The sequence below is a fragment of the Equus quagga genome, chromosome 13 (assembly GCF_021613505.1).
Source record: "Equus quagga isolate Etosha38 chromosome 13, UCLA_HA_Equagga_1.0, whole genome shotgun sequence".
Taxonomy (NCBI): domain Eukaryota; kingdom Metazoa; phylum Chordata; class Mammalia; order Perissodactyla; family Equidae; genus Equus; species Equus quagga.
In genome coordinates this window covers 61,142,653-61,162,675 of record NC_060279.1, presented here as the reverse complement: position 1 = coordinate 61,162,675, position 20,023 = coordinate 61,142,653, and the positions used below count along the sequence as shown (strand labels likewise).

At 45.2% G+C, this 20,023-nt stretch overlaps 2 protein-coding genes across 3 annotated transcripts in view; one reads left to right on the top strand and one right to left on the bottom strand.

Annotated features, from left to right (window-relative positions):
* Window positions 1–2,111: 2,111 nt before the first annotated feature.
* On the bottom strand, window positions 2,112–13,213 carry LOC124251291 (chemokine-like factor). 2 transcript variants are annotated; one of them, XM_046683963.1, is made up of 4 exons: window positions 13,080–13,213; window positions 8,034–8,192; window positions 4,603–4,698; window positions 2,112–2,249 (listed from the first exon to the last, which is right to left on the bottom strand). In XM_046683963.1, the coding sequence occupies exons 1-4, from the start codon at window positions 13,155–13,157 to the stop codon at window positions 2,133–2,135; spliced, it is 450 nt and encodes a 149-aa protein (XP_046539919.1). In that variant the 5' UTR covers window positions 13,158–13,213; the 3' UTR covers window positions 2,112–2,132. The 2 variants fall into 2 exon arrangements, with proteins under 2 accessions (XP_046539919.1, XP_046539920.1); XM_046683964.1 differs by lacking the exon at window positions 8,034–8,192 and having other exon boundaries at window positions 13,080–13,197.
* Window positions 13,214–15,591: 2,378 nt separating this feature from the next.
* TK2 (thymidine kinase 2) overlaps window positions 15,592–20,023 on the top strand; it is a 26,822-nt gene continuing 22,390 nt past the window's right edge. The window contains exons 1-2 of the mRNA XM_046682662.1: window positions 15,592–15,892; window positions 16,801–16,838. Coding sequence (XP_046538618.1) covers window positions 15,778–15,892; window positions 16,801–16,838 — 153 coding nt within the window. The 5' untranslated portion in view covers window positions 15,592–15,777. The remainder of the gene's footprint in view (window positions 15,893–16,800; window positions 16,839–20,023) is intronic.

The window sequence follows — 20,023 nt, the reverse complement described above, 5'->3', positions numbered from 1 at the left end:
CTGTGCCGGTCTTTCTCCATTTTGTATGTGGTATGTCGCCACAGCATGGCTTGATGAATGCTGTGTAGGTCTGCGCCGAGGACCCCAGCGCCAGAACTCGGTGCTGCCAAAGTGGAATGTGTGATGTTAACCACTATGCCATAAGGCTGGCCCCTGTTCCTCATTTTAATGGGAACATCTCTGATGTTTAATTATATACGATGCTGAATTTTGGGTTTATTTTTATAATGTCTGTGAAATATCTATGTATTCCTATTTTACTGGTCTCTTTTTTTTTCAGTCAGAAATGAACGTTGAATTTTGTCAAATGTGTTCTCTACCCTATTTTATATACTCTGATTCTTTCTCCTTTTACTTCTAATATGGTGGATTACGTTAGTAGAGCCCTAATATTGAGTCATCCTTATGTTTCTTCTTCATGGTGTTTTTAAAAAAGTATTGAATATTTTCTGCCAATATATTAATACTTGTTGCTTTGATATGAGTGATAATGATATGATTTCTATTTAGTTCTCTTTTTCTGAACTTGGTTAGGTTTTGATATCAGACTTTGTATAAATAGGTCAGAAGTGTTTCTTCTTTCTCTATTCTTTGAAAAACTTTAAATAGTGTTAGAATTACATCCCATGAAGCTTTGCGTTAACCTGTGAAAAAGTCTGACTCATACATTTCTGAAAGATATTCACTTGATAAGATCTCATTTTCTTCCGTGTTTATATTGGTCTGTTTAGGTTTTTCTCTATTCTGGGATCAGTTTGGGTAATTTATATTTTCCTAGAAAACTGACTATTTCATCTAATTCAAATTTGTTTTGCAAAGTACTCTTGTGGATCCTTTCAGTTTCATCGGTGTTTGTCATTATTTTCCCCTTCTGGTTTTTAACTTTAAATATATATCCTCTCTTTTCCCCTTTTTTCCTGTTATATTGGCTGGTGGTTTATCAATTTTATTGGTCAATTCCATTATTTTTGTAATAGAATTTACACATTTCTGCTATTACCTTCATTGCTTCCCTAATTCCCTTCGTGAGGGGAAACCTGAGAACTATGAAAGACAAGGGGGAAAAAAAGCCAAATTTAGTGGTAAGAGTGTGGGGGAGGAGTAAGGGGAGCGCGGGAGGAAAGGCGAGGCAAAACAGAGGTGCCTGGCACAGGGAATTACGGGAGCCTCCCAGGGGCGCCCTCCCGCGCGGAATCATCCCCTTGGGACGCAGCCTGCATCCGCACAGCCCGGGCACTCGCTCTCTCTGCTCACCAGCCTCGCGACCTTCAACCCTCCTGTGGGCGAGAAGAAAAATTTCTTGACGCTGTCCCTGAATTTGGGCGGGACTTTGGCCCGGCCTTCGGCGCGCTGTTGGATGGCCTCCTCCTTCTCTGCCGACTGGGGCGCTTCGTCTTCGTCTTTGGCAGACGTCTTATGTTCGGGTGCCGTGGGCGTCGTTGAGGGCTGGGCGTCCGCACCGGCTCCTAGACGCCGTGAGGACCGCGCCGAGCGCACGGGACGCGCCCGAGGTGCGAGACTCCCTGAGCGTACGGGACGCCCCGGGGGTTGCTCCGGCTGTTCCAAGGAGCCTGAGGATGTCTCGCTGCCTTCAGGGTCCATGGTCGCCCGGGCCTGGCTGTGTCAGGATGGCCCTGCGGCTCTGAGCGCGCACCGCGGCTGGCTCTCCGCTGGGAACCAGCGTCGCGCTCCAACGGCTGCCGGTCGCCTGTCCCTCGCGCACATCTGGCTCTCTCTCGCCGGAGGACAAACCAAGCCCTCCGGCCACCCTCGTCGCCACCTGGGACGCGACGCCACTGCCTAGTCTGGGAACTCAGTGTCCCCGCAACCCTACCAGCTCCGTGCTGCCAGCCAGCCAGGAAAGGGGCTCCGGAAACCCTTTAGGGCGGTCCCGGCGCATTCTTCTCTGCCACCCCGCCAGGACTGGGGAAAACCCATCCGATCCAATCCAAGCGCTCCCAGCGCTCTCTTAGAAGTTAGGGTTAGGGTAAGCGCTGGGCGCAGGGTGCCTCCCTCTCTTCCTCCAGCTCCCATACTGAGATAAAATGAGAACAACCGCAGAAAACACATGGAAGAATAAAGACATGTTTAATATTTAGCATCAACTAAAAAGGAATATAAAATTACAAAACTTATAGTTTGTCATGAACAGCAGTTTTCTGATAAGGACCACTTGGATTGAATAGAAGCTTCCGGTAAATAAGGGCCCCGTCGGCAATACAGCACACTGCCGCCAGGAGTCCAAACATCTGGAAGCAAAGACACAGTGTCACTGCTGTGGCCATCGTCTGGACTGCGGTCATTCACACGGGTTTTAAGTGGTCTGCCCATCAGCTTCCTACCCTGCTAGGGTACTGGGGTTGCTCTCTACCCTGCCACCTAACACTAAAATGGGAAGAGACTTCAGAGATCATTTTATTCTCATTCCCAGGTTTCCCCAATACCTGCCTAGAGAAACGGAAAAGATAAGTGAGCAGAAATAATACTGAAGTGGTGTGGGCTCGGAAATAAATGATTGTCTGGGTTTCTTCACCTGCTCCTGGATGTACTGTTTAAAGCCCTACTAACGACATTTAGTTATCAATCAACATTTCTATCCCCAATACTCAACTGTTTGACTTTCCTATTACAAACTCTATTGAAGAAAGGGTCAAAGTTGACACCAGCTGAAGATTAAACCATGGAGATAGTGGCTGTGATAAAAGCTTTGGAGAATTGAAGTGATAAAATTATCCAAAGTGAACTCTCAAAGGCTGGGCTACATCCATTTAAGGGGTGGGATTCTAAGTAGGCCTTAGGAGAATAAAACTGAGGTAAAGGGAATAAAGTAGAACATGATCTCTAGGTAGTCTGATGACTATCTGAGAGCTGGTACCTGGGCTGGAGAAGGGGGATGTCATTCCTTGCATGCTATTTGGTTAGCTCCATTCAACGACCAGGAAGTTTGTCTTTCTGGCTCCAGACCCTGCTCCTTTTCCACCCTCAATCTCAAGTGCAGGTGACCATACTGAAGACCTCCCATCTATCCTTTCATGACTCTGGCACTCTGCATATTTCTGGTTCCTCCACCTGGAAGCATCCCTACTTTCTCCCCTTTATTCCAGCAAACTGCAATTCACTGCTAGAGAGAGGTAGTTGCTTCCTCTTTTCTATGCTTGCAGTACTCTCTCAACAGCTTAAATACAGCCGTTTGCACTTCTGTCTCCTGTATTAGGCCCTAAGCAACTTGAAGACAGGTCTCATGTTCTAGTCCAGTGCCGTCCAAAAGAAATATAATCTGAGTTATCAATGTAAGCCACATAATTGATTTAAAATTTTCTAATAGCCACATTAAAAAGTAAAGAAAAAACAAGTGAAATTTTAATAATGTTTTTTTATTTAGCCTGATATATCCAAAATATTATCATTTTAACATGTCATCAGTATAATAAAGTTACTAATTAGATATTCTACATTTTTCTTTTTCTGGTAGTAAGTCTTTGAGATCCAGTGTGTATTTTACACATACAGCTCATCTCAATTCAGACTAGCCACATTTCCGGTACTCAGTAGCCACATGTGGCTGGTGGCTACTGCACTGGACAGCACAGCTCTGTACTTTGTCAGCACCTACTAATGTGCATTAAAAGAATGAATCAATGAATGAATGAGTAAATAAGTGAGTGAAAGTAAATCCTATGCCTGGTCCCTCTTTCTCCATAGTAGAGGGATAAGATTCTCTTTAAAGACAACTGGGGGAAATTGCTGTTACAGTGCTATCTCATTTCTAGAAAAATTCCCATGCCTCATGAAGTTGCTTAAGGCCTCATAAGGGAGACGAAAAACCATGGATTCTGACATAAGTGGTTGTCTGATAGTAGTCATTTCTCCTAAGTGGCCCATACTATGAAAAGACAAGAAAGTAGGAGAGAGATTGATTTAAGAACTTTCTAGTTCACTTCTCTAGATCAGAACCTAGAAAAGCCAAATGCTGAACCTCCTATAAGAAATCTCAGAAAAATATCAGATGGAACTATAACTAAATTACTTGACTCTTTTTTATTTTGGCTTGCCTTCCAGGATAAAGTCTGATTAAACTGATTTGCTTCTATTCAAACAGTGTTCAAAATAATCCTTTAGTTACAAGGCTTCCTACCACCATTCCCTTATCATCAGACATCTATTATATTCCAAGTAAAGAAGGATCTGGACAAGAAATAATTGAGCTCAGAACAGTCTGTCTCATCTTAACAAAGGCATGTGTCCTTTTCTTTCAAAGGGAGAGCTATTAGACTCATCAGTGGGTTTTTAGCTTGACATCAGGTTTCTCAGAGCTAAGTGTTGTAACTGATTCCAGCAGCTTTTCTCAGTCTGGTCTAGCCCTACATACCTATGAGAAATATGTAGGAATCTTTTTATTTATTTAACTTCAATTTTAGTCTGAAATCATATTCCTTCACATTAATCAGGGCGTGTATTCACACAAAAAAGTCTTAAGCTACTAGGTACTGTATACTGGTCTAGGAGCCCCAAGGATGAATAGAGTTTTCTGTTCTTGTATCTATTTTTCAAGTAAATTTGAACTCAAACCTAAAGGAAGGAACCAGAAAGACCTCCACTTACCCCTCCAAGGACTGTAAATGTTGTAGTTTCTGGCATCAGTGCCAACACAGATATGACTATCATGAATACCGCTGTTACCAGTGAGTTGATAATATCCTGAAAACACAGAATAGAAAGGTCAGTTTTACAGGAAGATCACCAAAAAAATGAATCAGCTCCCTAAAGATTTTGAAAGTTCCTTAAACAAATTTATTTAGTGCTTATCTTTTAGGAAATCAAACTGCTACAGTAAAATGACACCTATATTCTATTTGGTCCACAGTGATGCCTAGTAGTTCTCTTAACCTATGATACACGAATCATTTAACTACTTAACAGGCTTCTTTCTTCCTTAAATGTAGTTGGAGGGAGAACTCATCTGGTTAGGAGTAGATGATGTATTATGCAGAACATTTAAGGCAGAATGGTACACTGGGAAGTCAGAACGCTCAATTTTAATAATACAAGAAAGTGTGGAGTAGTCTACACTGTAAATATAACAACTTTATAATGTTACTAAAATGAATTAATAAGACTTAAAGCAGCTCACACTTAGGAGGAAGTGGTAATTTTCAGGAAAAAAACTCCCATACATCTGTATGCAATGGCTAGCCAATTATGCTATTTCTTGATGATGTAGCTCATTCATTTAATAATTTCTTGAAATGAAGCGTTTCATTCTGAACTATGGCTTTAAGAGGTACAACTTAATCCTAGTATTTCCCAAACTGAGCTCATTACATACCACTCTCCCTGGCCCTTCCCGAAACCTGTTCTTCCTCGCATACTTCCTATCTCATTATCCTTTCAATGAGATAGTTATTGAAATAGCAGTATCCTTGATTATCCTTAGTTACCCAGTCCTATCAATTCTGCCTCATTAACACCCCCTTTCTCTCCAGCTACTGTTATAACCTTCGATCAGGCCTTTATCATTTTCATGCCTGGATTATGCTAACAGACTTTTAAGTGGTCTCTTGAGACCTACCTCTAGTTTTGTTCCTCTTCAAGCCATTATTGACACTGCCACCAGGGATCTCCTAAAATGTAAGCTGATCATGTCATCTTCTTACTTAAAAACCTCCAAAAGCTTTCAGTGGCCTTTATACTAAAACCAAGGCATACAAAAAAAGCCTTGCACGCTCTGACTTCCTATTGCCTCTCAAGCCTCCACTCTTGCCCCCTCTCTTCTTCACAACTCAATATCCCAGCCATTCAGAACTAGCTGCAGGGCTTGAGGGTCATGCTCTTTCTCCTCCTAGATCCTCACATACGCTGCTCCCTCTACCAGGAAGCCCTCTCATCCCCATATCAGTCTGCTAGATACTTTTCATCCTTCAGCCCTAGGCTCAGGCATAGTTTTCTTCAGGAAAGCCTATTACGATTTGGTCCCTTTCCCTGGCTGGTTGCCTCCACGCTATCTTGGGTAGACATCTTTCATAGTACTTATTACACTGAATTGCTCATCTTTCTCGCTTCCTGGCTACAGTGAAAGTCTCTCAGGTGCTTTTTTTTTTGTCTTATCAAAGAACCCATTACAGAATCTGGGATTAGCAGATACTTAGCATTTGTTGAATAAATGATTTCATTAGATCAAGAGCAGAGAGGAATCTGGGTTTCATAATGGAGTAACAGCTTAGTTGACTATATAGCACCATTTCTGAAAGCTTACAATATCAGCAAAGTTTGATCTTCAGAAATTTGGAGACTACTTTCAGTAGGCTACACATAGGCCACTTTTCCTCTGAGTGTATTTTGTGAAACTTAGGGCTCCAAGTTTATTACTGGGACGTGTAAGAAGCCACAGAGAATTATTACAGTTTGGAGAAAAATAAATGCTAAAATGTGTTGGTTTTATTAACCCTGAAAAGCAGAGTGTGAAGAGCAACTATATAACCTTTTGAGTACAAGATTAAGAGGATGTGGACCATATTCATCATCTCCTTGAAGAAATCCTTGGAATAATTTCACTTAGCCCTCTTGGCTAATAAATGATGCTATGTATTCTTGAGGACCGACTGAGGAAGGCTTTGTCATCTTTTTTCCTAGACCTCCCTCTAGTCAGGTCCAGCTCTAAACTGTAGCTCAAGTAGAAGTTTAGAGAGGTGCTATGAAAATCCTATCATTTTCCACCTTTTCCCTCTTGGGACTTTCTCAGCTTGTGATTAGCCTAAAATGCTCATCACTGGCTTTCAAAGGTGGTTCTAGAAGCTACCACTTTAAGGCATGCTTATGGTTTGAGAATAGCTTGAAAGTCTTCTCTCCTTAATAGGGGATATCAGTTTGGATGTTGGCACCATGGAATCCAAGAGGATGAGACAAGTGCAGCAGCAGAAGCAAATGCAGCTACCAGTCCAGCCAGAGCGGGGAAGGTCAGCAGGGAATCTTAGGAGGGAGACCAAGGAGATAGGATGCTGAGGATAAGACTTGAAAGAGGACAGAGAGATGAAGCCACTCAGTTTTTCCTACAGCCAGCTTACAGTCTAGGCTGAAGGGCTATGTACACCTTAACTAATATCTTCAACTCAACTTCTTTTGTTTTGCTATTTTATTTATTTATTTTTTAAGGAAGATTGGCCCTGAGCTAACATCTGTTGCCAATCTTCTTTTTTTTTTCTTTTCTCCCCAAAGCCCAGTACACAGTTGTGTATCCTAGTTGTAGGTCATTCTAGTTCCTCTACGTGGGACGCCTCCACAGCACAGCCTGACGAGCAGTGCATAGGTCTGTGCCCAGGATCTGAACCAGCGAACCCTGGCTGCCAAAGCAGAGCATGTGAACTTAACCACTGCGCCACAGGGCTGGCCCCTAACTTGCCTAATTTGACAGTTTCTAGAACCATTTGGGCACTCCACTGGGCAGTTACTCCTAAAGCTATGAGTATGGCAGCTGAACTCCATATGCTACTAAATAAGGTTCTACAAGATGAGATAAAAATTATTTGGCATTAACGATTACAGTCATGTTTAAGTAAGATAACATTCTGCTTTATTCAGCCTCTCAAATTAATTTGATTTTCCATTTAGTGATCTGGGATTTGCAAGATGTAGATACTTGTGTACCTGTATACATCCCCCAAGTTTGAGGCCATATCAACATGCATTCAAAAGGGAAGTAAATATTAAGAATGTTCTATAATTTTATTAACCATGATCTTAAATTTAAATTTCTTTAGACGATCTACACGTAAGTGAATTCTCCTAACAGAAGGGTCAGCCACATCTACTGATAGATGAAGCTTGGAGGAGAATTTATGCTCTGTGGCTGCCCTGGTTCCCTGCGAATCTCCCCCAGGGACAATACAGAGCACATTAGCAGTGGGTAGAGTCCCTCTCTGCTAAGCCTATGAGAGATTCCTTAAAGGCTTAAGAAAACTTAAAGAATAGAGTGTATTAAAATGTCTCACTATGGCAGGAAAAAGTAGTTAATTTTAACAATGAAACTGAACACTTACAAGCAAAGGCCAAAATAAACAGTCAATTACTCGATCAAGTCTGAGCATATATAAAATTATGAAAAAGAAAATAACGGTGACTTCAAATCCAGTGATAACAATGTATGGCTCAGGGGCTTGTGCGAGGATAAAAAAGGTCATAGATGTCACAGTTAGTGCCTATAAGAAAAAGAAACATGATTTATTCAATGATTATTGAATACAAGTTTAAGCTGTAAAAATGATCATTTGTAAAATAACTAAATGGGTTTCTGCCATATACACGCACATCTAAAAGAGGCAGGCCTAAAATGTATGGATGTTGACTTCTCTCTGTGTTTTAGAGAACTAGGTGTCCCTCTCTGTTTTCAATCTAATTATTCCAATTGTACATCTAATACCATCACTTCCCACATTTGTTCCCTTCATCTTTTTCCACTAAATATCTCCTTTTCCCTCTTGTACCTTCAATCTCTCCTCCTCCACTAGCTCCTTTCCTCATCATCCTACAAACATATCTAAGTTGTCTTCTCTTAAAATACAAACACACACACCTTCCTTTTGTCTTGTTCCCCACAGAAACTCCCATTTTCTACTTCCCCCTGTAATGTTTCTCAAAAAAGTCTATATACTGGCTGTTATACTTATCATCTACTCATCACTCCTTAACTCTTAACAATCTGGAATCTACTGTCAAATTTAAACTTAAAATGTTCCCATGAAAAATACTGGGGAGGAAAGTTTTTAATAAATTGTCAGAGAAAAACAATTCTCTGAAGAACTCTATGGGGAAAAAAGGGGGAAAAAAACCCAACAATTCTGATGCTTCACTTTTTACACACTTCCTCTTACTTAAATACAATGCAATCAGAATTGACGAATATTTTAAGTGGAAAAAAACCCCTGAAGATAATTAATCAATTTCCTCATTTCCAAATGAAGCTATAGAACATCAAAATGTTACGTGACTTAAACGAAGAAATAAGCTGGTAGGTCCTAGAGAGTTTTTCAATGTCATGATGTTCTCAGGAGACAGAGCTCTATCCAAAGTCTGTGTTCTTGGAAAGCAGTTTTGTCAAGAGCTTTCCCTGCCTAAACTTTTACGATCAGTCTGTCAGCTGGTAGCATCTACGTACTCTTTTTAAGCTTGAATCTATACAGGCTACTTATTAGCAATTCTTTTAATTACTTTATTAGTGTAAAAATAGCCTACCTTCAAACTTCTAAATTGGTCAGCTCGATTACATAGTAAATATAACTATTACTAAATAACTCCTTCTTTATAATTACTATTTGCAACATGTCATCTCAAACCACTTCATTTACTCTACTGACCCAAGGTCTTGAGTTCATGGATTATGAAATCAAGGGTCACTTTTTCAGTCCTCATCCTCCACAACCTTTCCACACCATGGACTTTGGCATTAGTGATTAATCCATTTTCTTAAAAGTTCCCATGATTTTGTCACAGTAGGTTCTACTCCAACCCATATGTACAGCTCTTGTATCTTTCCTAACTTCTGGCCTTTGTTTCCAGTTCTCTTTCAAATATCCCACTAATATCTCAAGCATTTCTTCACGACTCTATAGAAACTGCTTTTGCTAAGATCATCAACGATTTCAGAATGACTAAATTTAATGAACACTTTTCAACCCTTATCCTACTGGAACCCAGGACTCATTTGCCATTGGCTATCCTTTTCCTACCTTTCTACTGCTTTGGCTCCCATGTCACCTTTCCTTGTTCTTATACTTCTGCAACTGTTCTCTCTTGGTGGGCTTCTCTCCTTTTGTCCATCCCTTTAAAATGCTGGCATTCCTCTGGATTCTGTTCACAATCCACTCAATGAATCTGGGTCTCTATCCCAGGTCCCTTCCTCAACATCTCACACATAATCATTTAGAATCTTTATCTGAATAACCTACAGGAATTTCAAATTCATCACGCCCCAAACTGAACTCATCTTGCCCCTTCTTCCTGTATTCACTATCTTAATTGGTGATACCACCATCTACCTTATCACCCACCCTAGAAACCGAGATGACAGCTGCTCCTCACTCCCTACAAATGATCAATCATCAGGTCTTGCTGACTTAATGCCTAAACATTTTGGGAATCCACTCCCTCTTCTTCATCCCTACAACTACTGCCCTTCAGTGTCTTTTCCCTAAACTACCATGACAAAGATACTACAGTAAAATTTCTAAAATGCAAATTTGTTTATGCATTTCTCCACCTACTTAAAACCCTTCGATGGCTCCCCACGGTCTTTAGAATAGAGCCTACCTCTCACCATGGCATTCACAGTCTCCCATGACTCAGCTCCTGTCCACTTCTCTAGCAAAGAGTTGCTTGACAATTTATCCACAGGATAATTCCGATACTTGATTCCCAGTCCTCATCTTACTTGAACTGTCATCAGTATTTGACACAGCTGATCATTCTCTCAAGAGTTTCTTCACCTGGCTTCTAGGACACCATACGCTTGGTTTCTCCTACCTTCCTAATTGCTTCCTCTCATTCTTCTTTGCTGGTTTTTCCTCCCCTCGCCAACCTTTTAATGTTGAAGTGTTTGAGGGCTCAATCTATTGTACTCTGCTCTGTCTATACTCATCTCTTGATGATCTCATCAGTCTTATGACTTTAAATACCTTTATTTCTGAAGCGCCAATCTCCCTCCCAAAATCCAGTCTTCTATATTCCAAGTGCCTATTCAGTATGGCTACTGGAATGTCTCATAGACATCTCTAACCTAACAATGAAATCCAAGATTGAACTTAATGATCCTTGGCCTACATTTGCGTCACCCACAGGCTTTCAGTAGATGGTAACTGCATCCTTCCAGTTGCTTAGGCCAAAAACTTTGGAGTTATTTTGAACTCCTTTTTTTTCTCATACCACATCTGGTTCATCAGCAAATCTCGTTGGAGTTACTTTCAAAATATATCTCAAATGTCTTGTAACCTACTCTGCTAACACCCTGGTCTGAGTCACTATCATCTCTTGTCCAGATTACGGCAATAGCTCTAATTGGCCTCCTTGGTTCTACCGTTGCCCCTGCAGGGATCTCTTCCTGTCCCAGCCCGCCCTCGCCCCTCCATCTATTGTCAACATAGCAGCTGGTGTACTTTTTTTAATGTTAGTCAGATCATATATAACTTTACTCAAAATCTTCCTCACCTCCCACTGTGTCCTCCAGTCACTACTCTCCAGCTACACTGGTTTCCTTGCTCTTTCTTGAACCCTTCAGGTACATTCCTGCTATAGGGCCATTGTGCTGGATTTTTCTTTGCCTTAAACACTCTTCCTTCACATATTTTCATAGCTAACTGCCTCACCTCTCTCAACTCTGCTCAGATGTCATCTCAACAGAGCCTAACGTGACCACTCTGTTACCGAAACCTGCAACCCTCTTTTCCAACCCTTCCTCCCCTATACTCCCTTACCTGGCTTTACTTTTCTCTGTTCCATAGCACTTACCACCTTCTAGAATAGTACATCATTTATTTATTTATCAAGTTTATTGTTTGTCTCCCCTTCCCTCTCAGCCCAATATGGAAACTTCATGAGGCAGGGCTCTTTGTTTTGTTCACCAAGTGCCCGGAACAGTACCTGGCACATGGCAGCCCTTCAATAAATATTGTTGAATGAAAAAAATAAGGTAACACTCAACCTCTTATAGTTTGCTGCATAAATCATGCTGTTTTTTTTGCCTCCATGCCTTGGATCAGGTGGCTGTCCCATAGACTCCAATGCAGGTTCCTCTAGGAAGTTTCCTGACACCTTTATCTCGTCCTCAGTCGGATGTCTCACTCTGTGCCCTATCTCCCTCTTATCACATATTAGAGCTATCTGCTCATGTGTCTGTCTCCTGACTAAACCGAAGAACTCCCATGAGTCAGGGAATTTTGTGTTGGTTGTCTCTGTTGTTCCAGGTCCTAACTCAGATCTTGAAATACACGGAATACTCAAAATGTGTGTTGAGGGAATTAATATGTCAAAAACTAAACCTTTCTCACAAAATGCTATTCTTCCTCCAGTGTTCCAGAGCTTTCAGTACCTGGCATAAAACCTCAGCACCCTTCTTCCCTGATTATTTACTCCCAACTCAGTGTAATCTTTCCAACCTTTGAACTCCAGAGTAGTTTTCTAGACCTCTCTTATGCATTCTGACTTGTATTCTGTTGTAGTTATTTCTCAGAATCACAGACTTTTGGTGTGGGAAGGACCTTGTATGCAACTTGAAGTCTGAATCTCCTCTACAACATCCTAACAGGCTCATCTTTGCCTGTTACCTTTGCTGTCTGGGAATGTACTGCCTTTCCAAGTGGCCACTGAATTTTAAGAACTTTCCCAATATAAAATTCTTCCCCGTATTAAGCAGAACTGTTTCCCTGTAACTTTGAACTATTTCCACCCCCTCTCCTACGTGTCATCACTTTAAAACTTAAAAAATTGTGTTTTCCTTCCTCTTTTCTCTTCTCGAATTCCTTCAACACATTCTCCTGATAGTTTCCACTTCTCTAACCAGCCAGGGCACCTTCCTCCAGATGAGGATTCATTCTCTCCAAACCTCTGTTCAGAACTGACTGCGGTGCTCCTGGGGCGCCGGACGTCCAGAAACGGGCAGTTCCCTCGTCCCTGCTCTGGACTGTACCCGCCTGGAGCTCGGTCACATCAGACTGCTTAGAGTAAGGGAACACAGCATCCACCCCTTAGTCTTCATCTTGTTGGCTTCTGAGTGGTACACCTGCGGCTGCCTCACCTGGTGACCTGGGCACTTGGTTGTGGGTCCCGGCGTGGGCCATTCATATAGGTACGATTCATATACATATGACGGATAGAGAGGATTTTGCTTTCTGAGTGTGTCCGTGAACCCCCTGCAGGGGCGCACGGGGCCTTATTTCTCTCCTTTCACCCCCAGGGTGCACAGCAGAATGCCTTGCCGCTAATGACAACGAGGCGGGAAGAGCAGGCAGGGCGTCCCGTTCATCCCTCACAGCCCTCTCTCACCGCCCCGAGCGCGCTGGGGCCCCCGGCCCCACCCGGCCCGGCCCGGCCCTCACCAGCCTCAGCATCTTCACGTGGCCTTTCACGCTGAAGCAGAAAGAGCGATGCTTCGATTTCAGCTTCACGGGCTGCATCGCGCTGGACACCCAGCAGCACCCACTCCTCCTTCAGCCCCCCTCCTCAGCACCCGCCTCCGCCCGGCCTCGTGCGGCGACTACAACCGCCGCCGCCGCCGCGCGCCTGCTGTCTCGGCTTCCCGCCCTCGCGCGCGCATACGCACGTCACCACGGCCCGCACTCGTGCGCGTGCGCATGCGCCCCGCCGGAGCCGCCCGCGAGCGAGTCCTGTTCGGTAGGCTAGGCTGCTACGGTTCGCGCACTGAGTTTCCACTGACCTAGAGGGGAGTCTCGCAGGCCAGCCCCCTGTTAGCACCGCCCGCCCTGCCAGGCACCAATGGCAACTGCTCTCCAGCTCTCCTCAGGCGCATTCCTGTCGGGAAGCCTCCCGGAGGGTCCTGGAACGGCTGCCCTGCCGCCCCAGACCTGGGCATCTCAAATGCCACCTCCTTCGAGAAGATTTCCCTTGGTCCCTCCGTCTAGAGTAGCCACCATCACTCTCTCCTCGTAGCATTTATCACTAGCTCATATATATGTATATATCTTAGGAATTTAAATAGCACAAGCCTATCTGCTTCTCTCCCTGCAGGGTCTGGCACCTAGAAGATGTAGAAAATGTATGGTCTGAACTAATGGCCAGGCCCTCATCCCCTACCCTTGCTTCCAGGGGATCACAGTCTGGGTTTGTGAGCCTGTTTGTTCTGCATATTTTTATTTTTGCCTCTCACTGGTCCTTCGTAGAACAGCCTGCAGCGATTCAGATCCTTAATTCAATCTGAATTTTTCACAAATGCTCCTATGGAGCCATAGCTCCACCATCTTGGAGCCTTTCTTTTTAAGGATGCCCAGCAGGTGTGGCTCCTTTCACGTGACTTCAATTCCTTCTTGGAAAATTTGGCCATCTCCCCCGTCCTCTCAGACCTCTTTGGATCCTGCCCAGCTCAGCTTCAGTCCATTTCATTCAGTCAAATCTGATCAGTAGGTACCTCCAACAGCCTCATCCCAAGTCACTCCCAAAAACCTTAAACTTAATCCTGAAGTTTGTTTACGGAGGGCACATTGCTCTGTGCTAGGTCTGTGGCAGATGTTAGAGGAAGCACAAGATGGGGTTTGGGCTTTCCGGTATGAGATCTAGAAGCTGAGTGAACCCTCTCACAAATGACCTCTTTCTTCTCCCTGCCCAAGAGGTGACTGCTAGCATCTCCTGAGAGAGGTGGGGTACCCCTCCACCCAGGCACCAGAGTGGGCATGCACACACACACAGTCACCGCTCCTTACTGCAACAGCTTAGCTTCCAGGGCCTGGGCCTGTTGAATTATGCCCCACCGACCTAACACCTGGGCTGGATTTTTGCTACCTGGCTATGGATGGGATTTACAGGCTTCCTACCCACCCTCTTGTTGTCTGTTCAGTTGGAATACTGGTTGTACCTTTGTTAAAAGATAAATTGAGGCATATTAAAAATTTTAAGAGGGGCCGGCCTGGTGGCGCAGCGGTTAAGTGCACACGTTCGGCTTCGGCAACCCAGGGTTTGCCAGTTCTGATCCCGGGTGCGGACATGGTACCGCTTGGCACGCCATGCTTTGGCCGGCATCCCACATATAAAGTAGAGGAAGATGGGCACGGATGTTAGCTCAGGGCCAGTCTTCCTTAGCAAAAAGAGGAGGATGGGCAGTAGTTAGCTCAGGGCTAATCTTCCTCTAAAAAAAAAATTTTTAAGAGTTTATTTGAGCAAAAATCAATTTGAATTTGGCAGCATCCAATCTAGCAGATAGAAGGAGCTCCGAGGAGCTGTACAAAATCAAAGATGTGTAGGCAGAAGGGAGCAGGAACAAGGAAGTTATACTAGGCAAAAAAGCTGGTTGGTTATTGCAAGGTTACTTTCTTTAGGGGATAGCTGGGGTCTATCCGTAGATTACCTAAGTAGTGCTGATCAGGCGATTCTGTTAGACTTTTTAAAGATTCTGTTTCTGGGAGAGTCAAACTATAAGTTAAGTCTTGGTTTGGTGATGTGGGGCTTAGCATAAGTGACTCCATTTTGGGTCTGTTGTCTTGTTTTTTAACACCTTCCTGAGGGATCTAGTACGTTTACAGTCCAGACCCTAGAAATATCAAAGTTCAGAGGAAAGAGCTAGTCTGTGAACTAAGCTGGATGGGCATGAGTTCCAGCTCCACTCCTTAATGAATGCTTCTGATCGTTTTTAACCAGTTTCCTAAGTTTCCGAGGATCAGCTCAGCTCTGAAAATGGGAGTGACAACATCCACTTGCAGGGTTGTTGGGAAAAATAAATGACGCTGTGAGTGTGGGCCAGGTGCCTGGATAGAACGCGTGCCCAGTTAAGTAATCTCCAATAATTAACCAATCAGTCGCTAGCGTTATTAACCATCCATCTTTGGAGTCTTGCCAAGTTACGGCTTCCTTCTGCCAGCATCCGGTTAGCGGGGAGATTTGCTGGCTGCACCCGGCGGACCACTCCCCTTGCATTATTTTCATTCCGGGAGAGAGGGTGAAATACGACGGGGGCCCTTTAAGAGCCTTGTTCCGGCGGCCCGCCGCAGGATGGAGGCGGCGAGCGGAGGCTGGCCCCGGCGCTGATCGCGGAGACTGCGGCCCGGCAGCCCAGCCGCCCGGCCGGCCATGCTGCTGCGACCGCTGCTGAGCTGCGCCGCCCGGGCGCTGCGCCGGGAGGGGCCTGCCAGCCTCGCCTCGGGGCCGGGGCCGCGGGGGGCGCAGCGCTGGGCCTGGCCTCGGGGTAACGCCTCTCTCGGGTCCACCCGCTGGCTCGCCGGACCGGCCTGAACCCGAAACCCTTTCTCCGAGGCGCCGGGGCGGGGGCGGGGGGGGGGGGGGGTGGGGGTGGGGGGAGGGGTGGCGTTCACTGGCCGGTACCCTAGACGCGACCCAGCAGCGAGCGGGTGGGGCCGTGGGGTCCGGCTCCCCCTCCTGGTGGGAGCTGGGGAGTCCTCTTAAAGAGTAGAGAGGACCTGCCCCCACCTCCGTCCGATTCTTTCGGCTTTGGGGGAGATGGGGGTTGAGAGCTGCGGTTAACCAGCCCCCAGTGCACGCTGGTGCCTGCGAGTGGTGGGTGGGTTAAGCTCGGTGCCCTCCCTCTCCCATTGGGAGTGGAGACCCCCATGCAGAAATGGGAGCACCGTTATAGCCAAGGTCTGGCGTTCTTAGGCCTCCGGCTGTTCGGTGGCACCTCTGTGGCGTGGGTGGGCCTGGATGTCAGCCTCGGGCCTAGCGAAGAAACCTGAGTCCTGGGCTGAAACCCTTGCCCACTGCTCACTCGCACCCATGCTCTTCGAGGGGAGGCCGCTCTGCATTTTAACTTGCTGGACGCCCATCCGTGAAGATCATGGATATAAAATGTATAGGAAATGGAAAGAGTAATACGCTAAGTGAAAAAAGCTGACCACAGTTGGGGCCCAGACGGGCCAACAGGACCCAGGCGACAGTTGCAGGCTGTCACACACAGGTAGCCAGCAGTGGTTGGGCTGACTCCGTCCACCCATGGAGGGTCCCAGGTGTCCTTGGAAAACATTTTCAGGCCAGGGAGCAAGCATAGAAATTAGTTTTTGTGTTGGTTTAGCCAATTAGGACAAAGAAGAGTGAATCGTTTAAAACTGAGTTAAAAAATTGATTTCCTTTCTTTTGTAGATAAAGATAGAGAAAACGACAAAGAGAAAAAATCAGTGGTAAGTCCCTCTTTTATGTGCACTCTCCAGTGTAGGATAATATTATATGGAGAGAGAGAGAGAGATGTATGTATATATGTATGTATATATATTTCGAGGAGGGGAGTGAAGGAACATGTGACATAGTAAAAAACAGAAATACAAGAGAGTCTCTGGGGACAGGGAAGTCTGTCTCCACCCCTTGGCCTCAGACTCCCTCCCCAGAGGCCATGGTATATCTTATATGAGGAATATTATTCAGCCATTTAAAATTCATGTTTATGAAAAATATTTAATGACCTGGGAAGGTACTCACTACGAAAGATGGGAAAAAAGGATAAAAATATATGAATTGTGATCTAAATGAGATAATATATAAACCATCCACAGGAAAAAAAACAGGAAAGAAACATTACAAACTGTTAATGATACAGAAATTGTCAGTCTGGTGAAGGGGAAGTTGGAGAGTGTTAACAGTGGGTGTGTATGAGAGAGAGGGAGAGAGAATTTGGGGTGTGAGGGGTCCTCCCTTCCTTAGTTGTTTGGATGTTAAATGAACTTAACTGGGTTCCTTTTTTTTTTTTTTTAAAGATTTTATTTTTTCCTTTTTCTCCCCAAAGCCCCCCCCGTACATGGTTGTATATTCTTCGTTGGGGGTCCTTCTAGTTGTGGCATGTGGGACGCTGCCTCAGCGTGGTTTGATGAGCAGTGCCATGTCCGCGCCCAGGATTCGAACTGACGAAACACTGGGCCGCCTGCAGTGGAGCACGCGAACTTAGCCACTCGGCCATGGGGCCAGCCCCTTTACTGCAGATTTCTTAGGGTCTTTAAGAAGACAATATATATTTCGGTTCTTCTGGTGGGGCCTTTGGAGCCTGAACCTGTTTTCCTCTGGAAAGCTCGGTTCTGATTAAACATCTAAATGGTAGTTATCTCTGGAAGTATCAGTGATTTTTCTTTTCTTTTCTATTTCCTACTGTGAGAATGCTTAACTTCTATTTTCAGAAAAGATTAAATGTTATTTAAAAATAAGGCTACGTGGTGCATCGCAGTGTTAGTTTTAATCATGGGAAGTTGGAACCAAGGCTAATAGCTGAGGAGAGTGGAGGTAAACTTTGGCAGAGCATTGGGCCTGGCTGGCCATGTGTGCCCACAGCATGGTGAACATCTTTTTTCATAATTTTCTGTTACTTTCCTCTGCGTCTTCACACTCACTGTGAGCTCTGCGGGTGCTGGGACTGGCTCCTGAGTACACAGTGCCTGGCACATCGGAGGCCTTCCACGAGCAGTTGAAAGACTCTCAAAGATGCGAAACGTTGTAGAAAATAATGCTTGCCTGAGATATGCTGAAATGTAATGATGTTTATCTTTTACTAGTGGATTGTGGGCGGTATTTTCTACTTTATGGTTTTCTCTCTTTTCTTCAGTGGGCACACACTCTTCTAATATTTTTAGATGTCACTTTTTAAAAATATTTAAAGACTTCCTTTGCTTGGCTCTTCTTTGTACCTCCATGGCAGGGGAATTTTGCAAGATTCTTCGTACTTTGTCTGCTTTCTTGGGAAAACCATTTGGTAATCCAGGGCCTTAGATTTACCATCTCTTCAGGATTTCTCGGTGGGAACAGGAACAAGCATTTTTGGAAGAAGGTCTCATCTGAACAACATGTTCCTTGCAGCGAACAGGAAAGAAAGAAAGTCTCTGCAGAATGATGTCTAGCTTGAGCTCTTCTTGATTTTCTAGGAAGAGGAAAAGTTGTTTCCTTTGAAGAACAGCAAGAAAAACCCAAATCCATTAGTGCCCTAATGGGATCTACCTTTTGCATAGATCCCATTGAACCAAGATCCCTTGGTTCATTTTGCAGTTTCAAGTTCTAGAGGAGAGAGCTGGCAGGGACCCTGCATGGGAGGGTGGCCTGGCATCTGTGGAAAGCATGATTGTCCAGCTCACCTGGATACGGGTTAGGGTCAAGGCCAGAGGAAACCTCCACAGCCGCTTGACAGTTATAGTAGGGGAGGCAAGGCAAGACCGCCCACCATGACCCCGTGTTTTATGTAGGGTGTGACTGAGGCTCCACTGGAGTCACACAAAGGGGTCTCCCAGACCGAGGTGTGAATTCCAGCTCTTTCCCCTGTCCGGCCTGGTGCCTTGGGCAAGTCCCCTAAGTGGCCCATGTTTCTCTGGGTGCGTCCAGCCTGGGTGTAAAGGTCACTGTGCAGCAGGACGGGTCCTTTTCTGACTTTGTGTGCCCCCAGGGAACGTCTAAGATGTGTTCTTAAGGAGCAGTTTGTCTTCTTATGGATGTGGAACTGCCCATTTCCTCCTGTGATCTGCTGGAGCCAAAGCCACTTGGCCTGTGTCACCAGGAGTGCCTGGCTGGAGCAGAGTCGCGTGAGAATCGCTGGCCAGCAAGTTTGAGGGCCCCAGCCGAGAGTCTGATTCAGAGGGTCTGGGTGCTTCTCTGGTGCTCTGGAGCGGGGTGCCTGTGGACCACACACTGAGAACAGTGGTGCTCAGCCTTCCTGCACACTGGAGTCGCCTGGAGAGCTGTACAGGGTACTGAGGCGGAGTCCCTCCCTCAGGGATTGTATTGTAATGGTCTGGATTGTGGCTGCCTTGTAGAGATTTTTTTAAAGCTCTCAGGTGATTCTGATTGATCCGGGCCGGAGAACCACTGCCTCGAATGCTTGCTTTCCCTACAATGAGGTACTTGTAGGAGGCTCCCTGGTCTCTGATGGCTGTCTGTGGCCCCACCTACCAGTGCCATGACGCCCCTCTCCCCAGTGCAGTTGCTGTGAGCAGAGTGTGGGTTTGAGCTGTCCTTCCTGCTTTGTTCTCTCTACAAGCCTCATTTTTCTCTTCTGTGAAAATGTTAGGACCCGCTTCTCAGGTTCTAGAGAGGTTAAGTGCGGTCATGGTCTATGTTCCTCATCTTAAGGCCTGGCCTTCAACAAGGTGCTTAACCAAGTCCTTCTCTCTTGTCCTGATACCTTCTAGTCCATGCCGAGCGCGTTTTTCTGCACAAAGCAGTGAGGTTCTAGATAACGTACACATACTTCCCAACCTCGAGGCCATTAGGCCCTGGTTAAGGAGGCAGGACACTTAGACCTAAATCTAACAGTCTGAGGGGCCAAGCTAGGGAGGGGCAGATCTAGGGAAGGGCAGAGCTAGGGAAGGGCAGAGCTAGGGAGGGGCAGAGCTAGGGA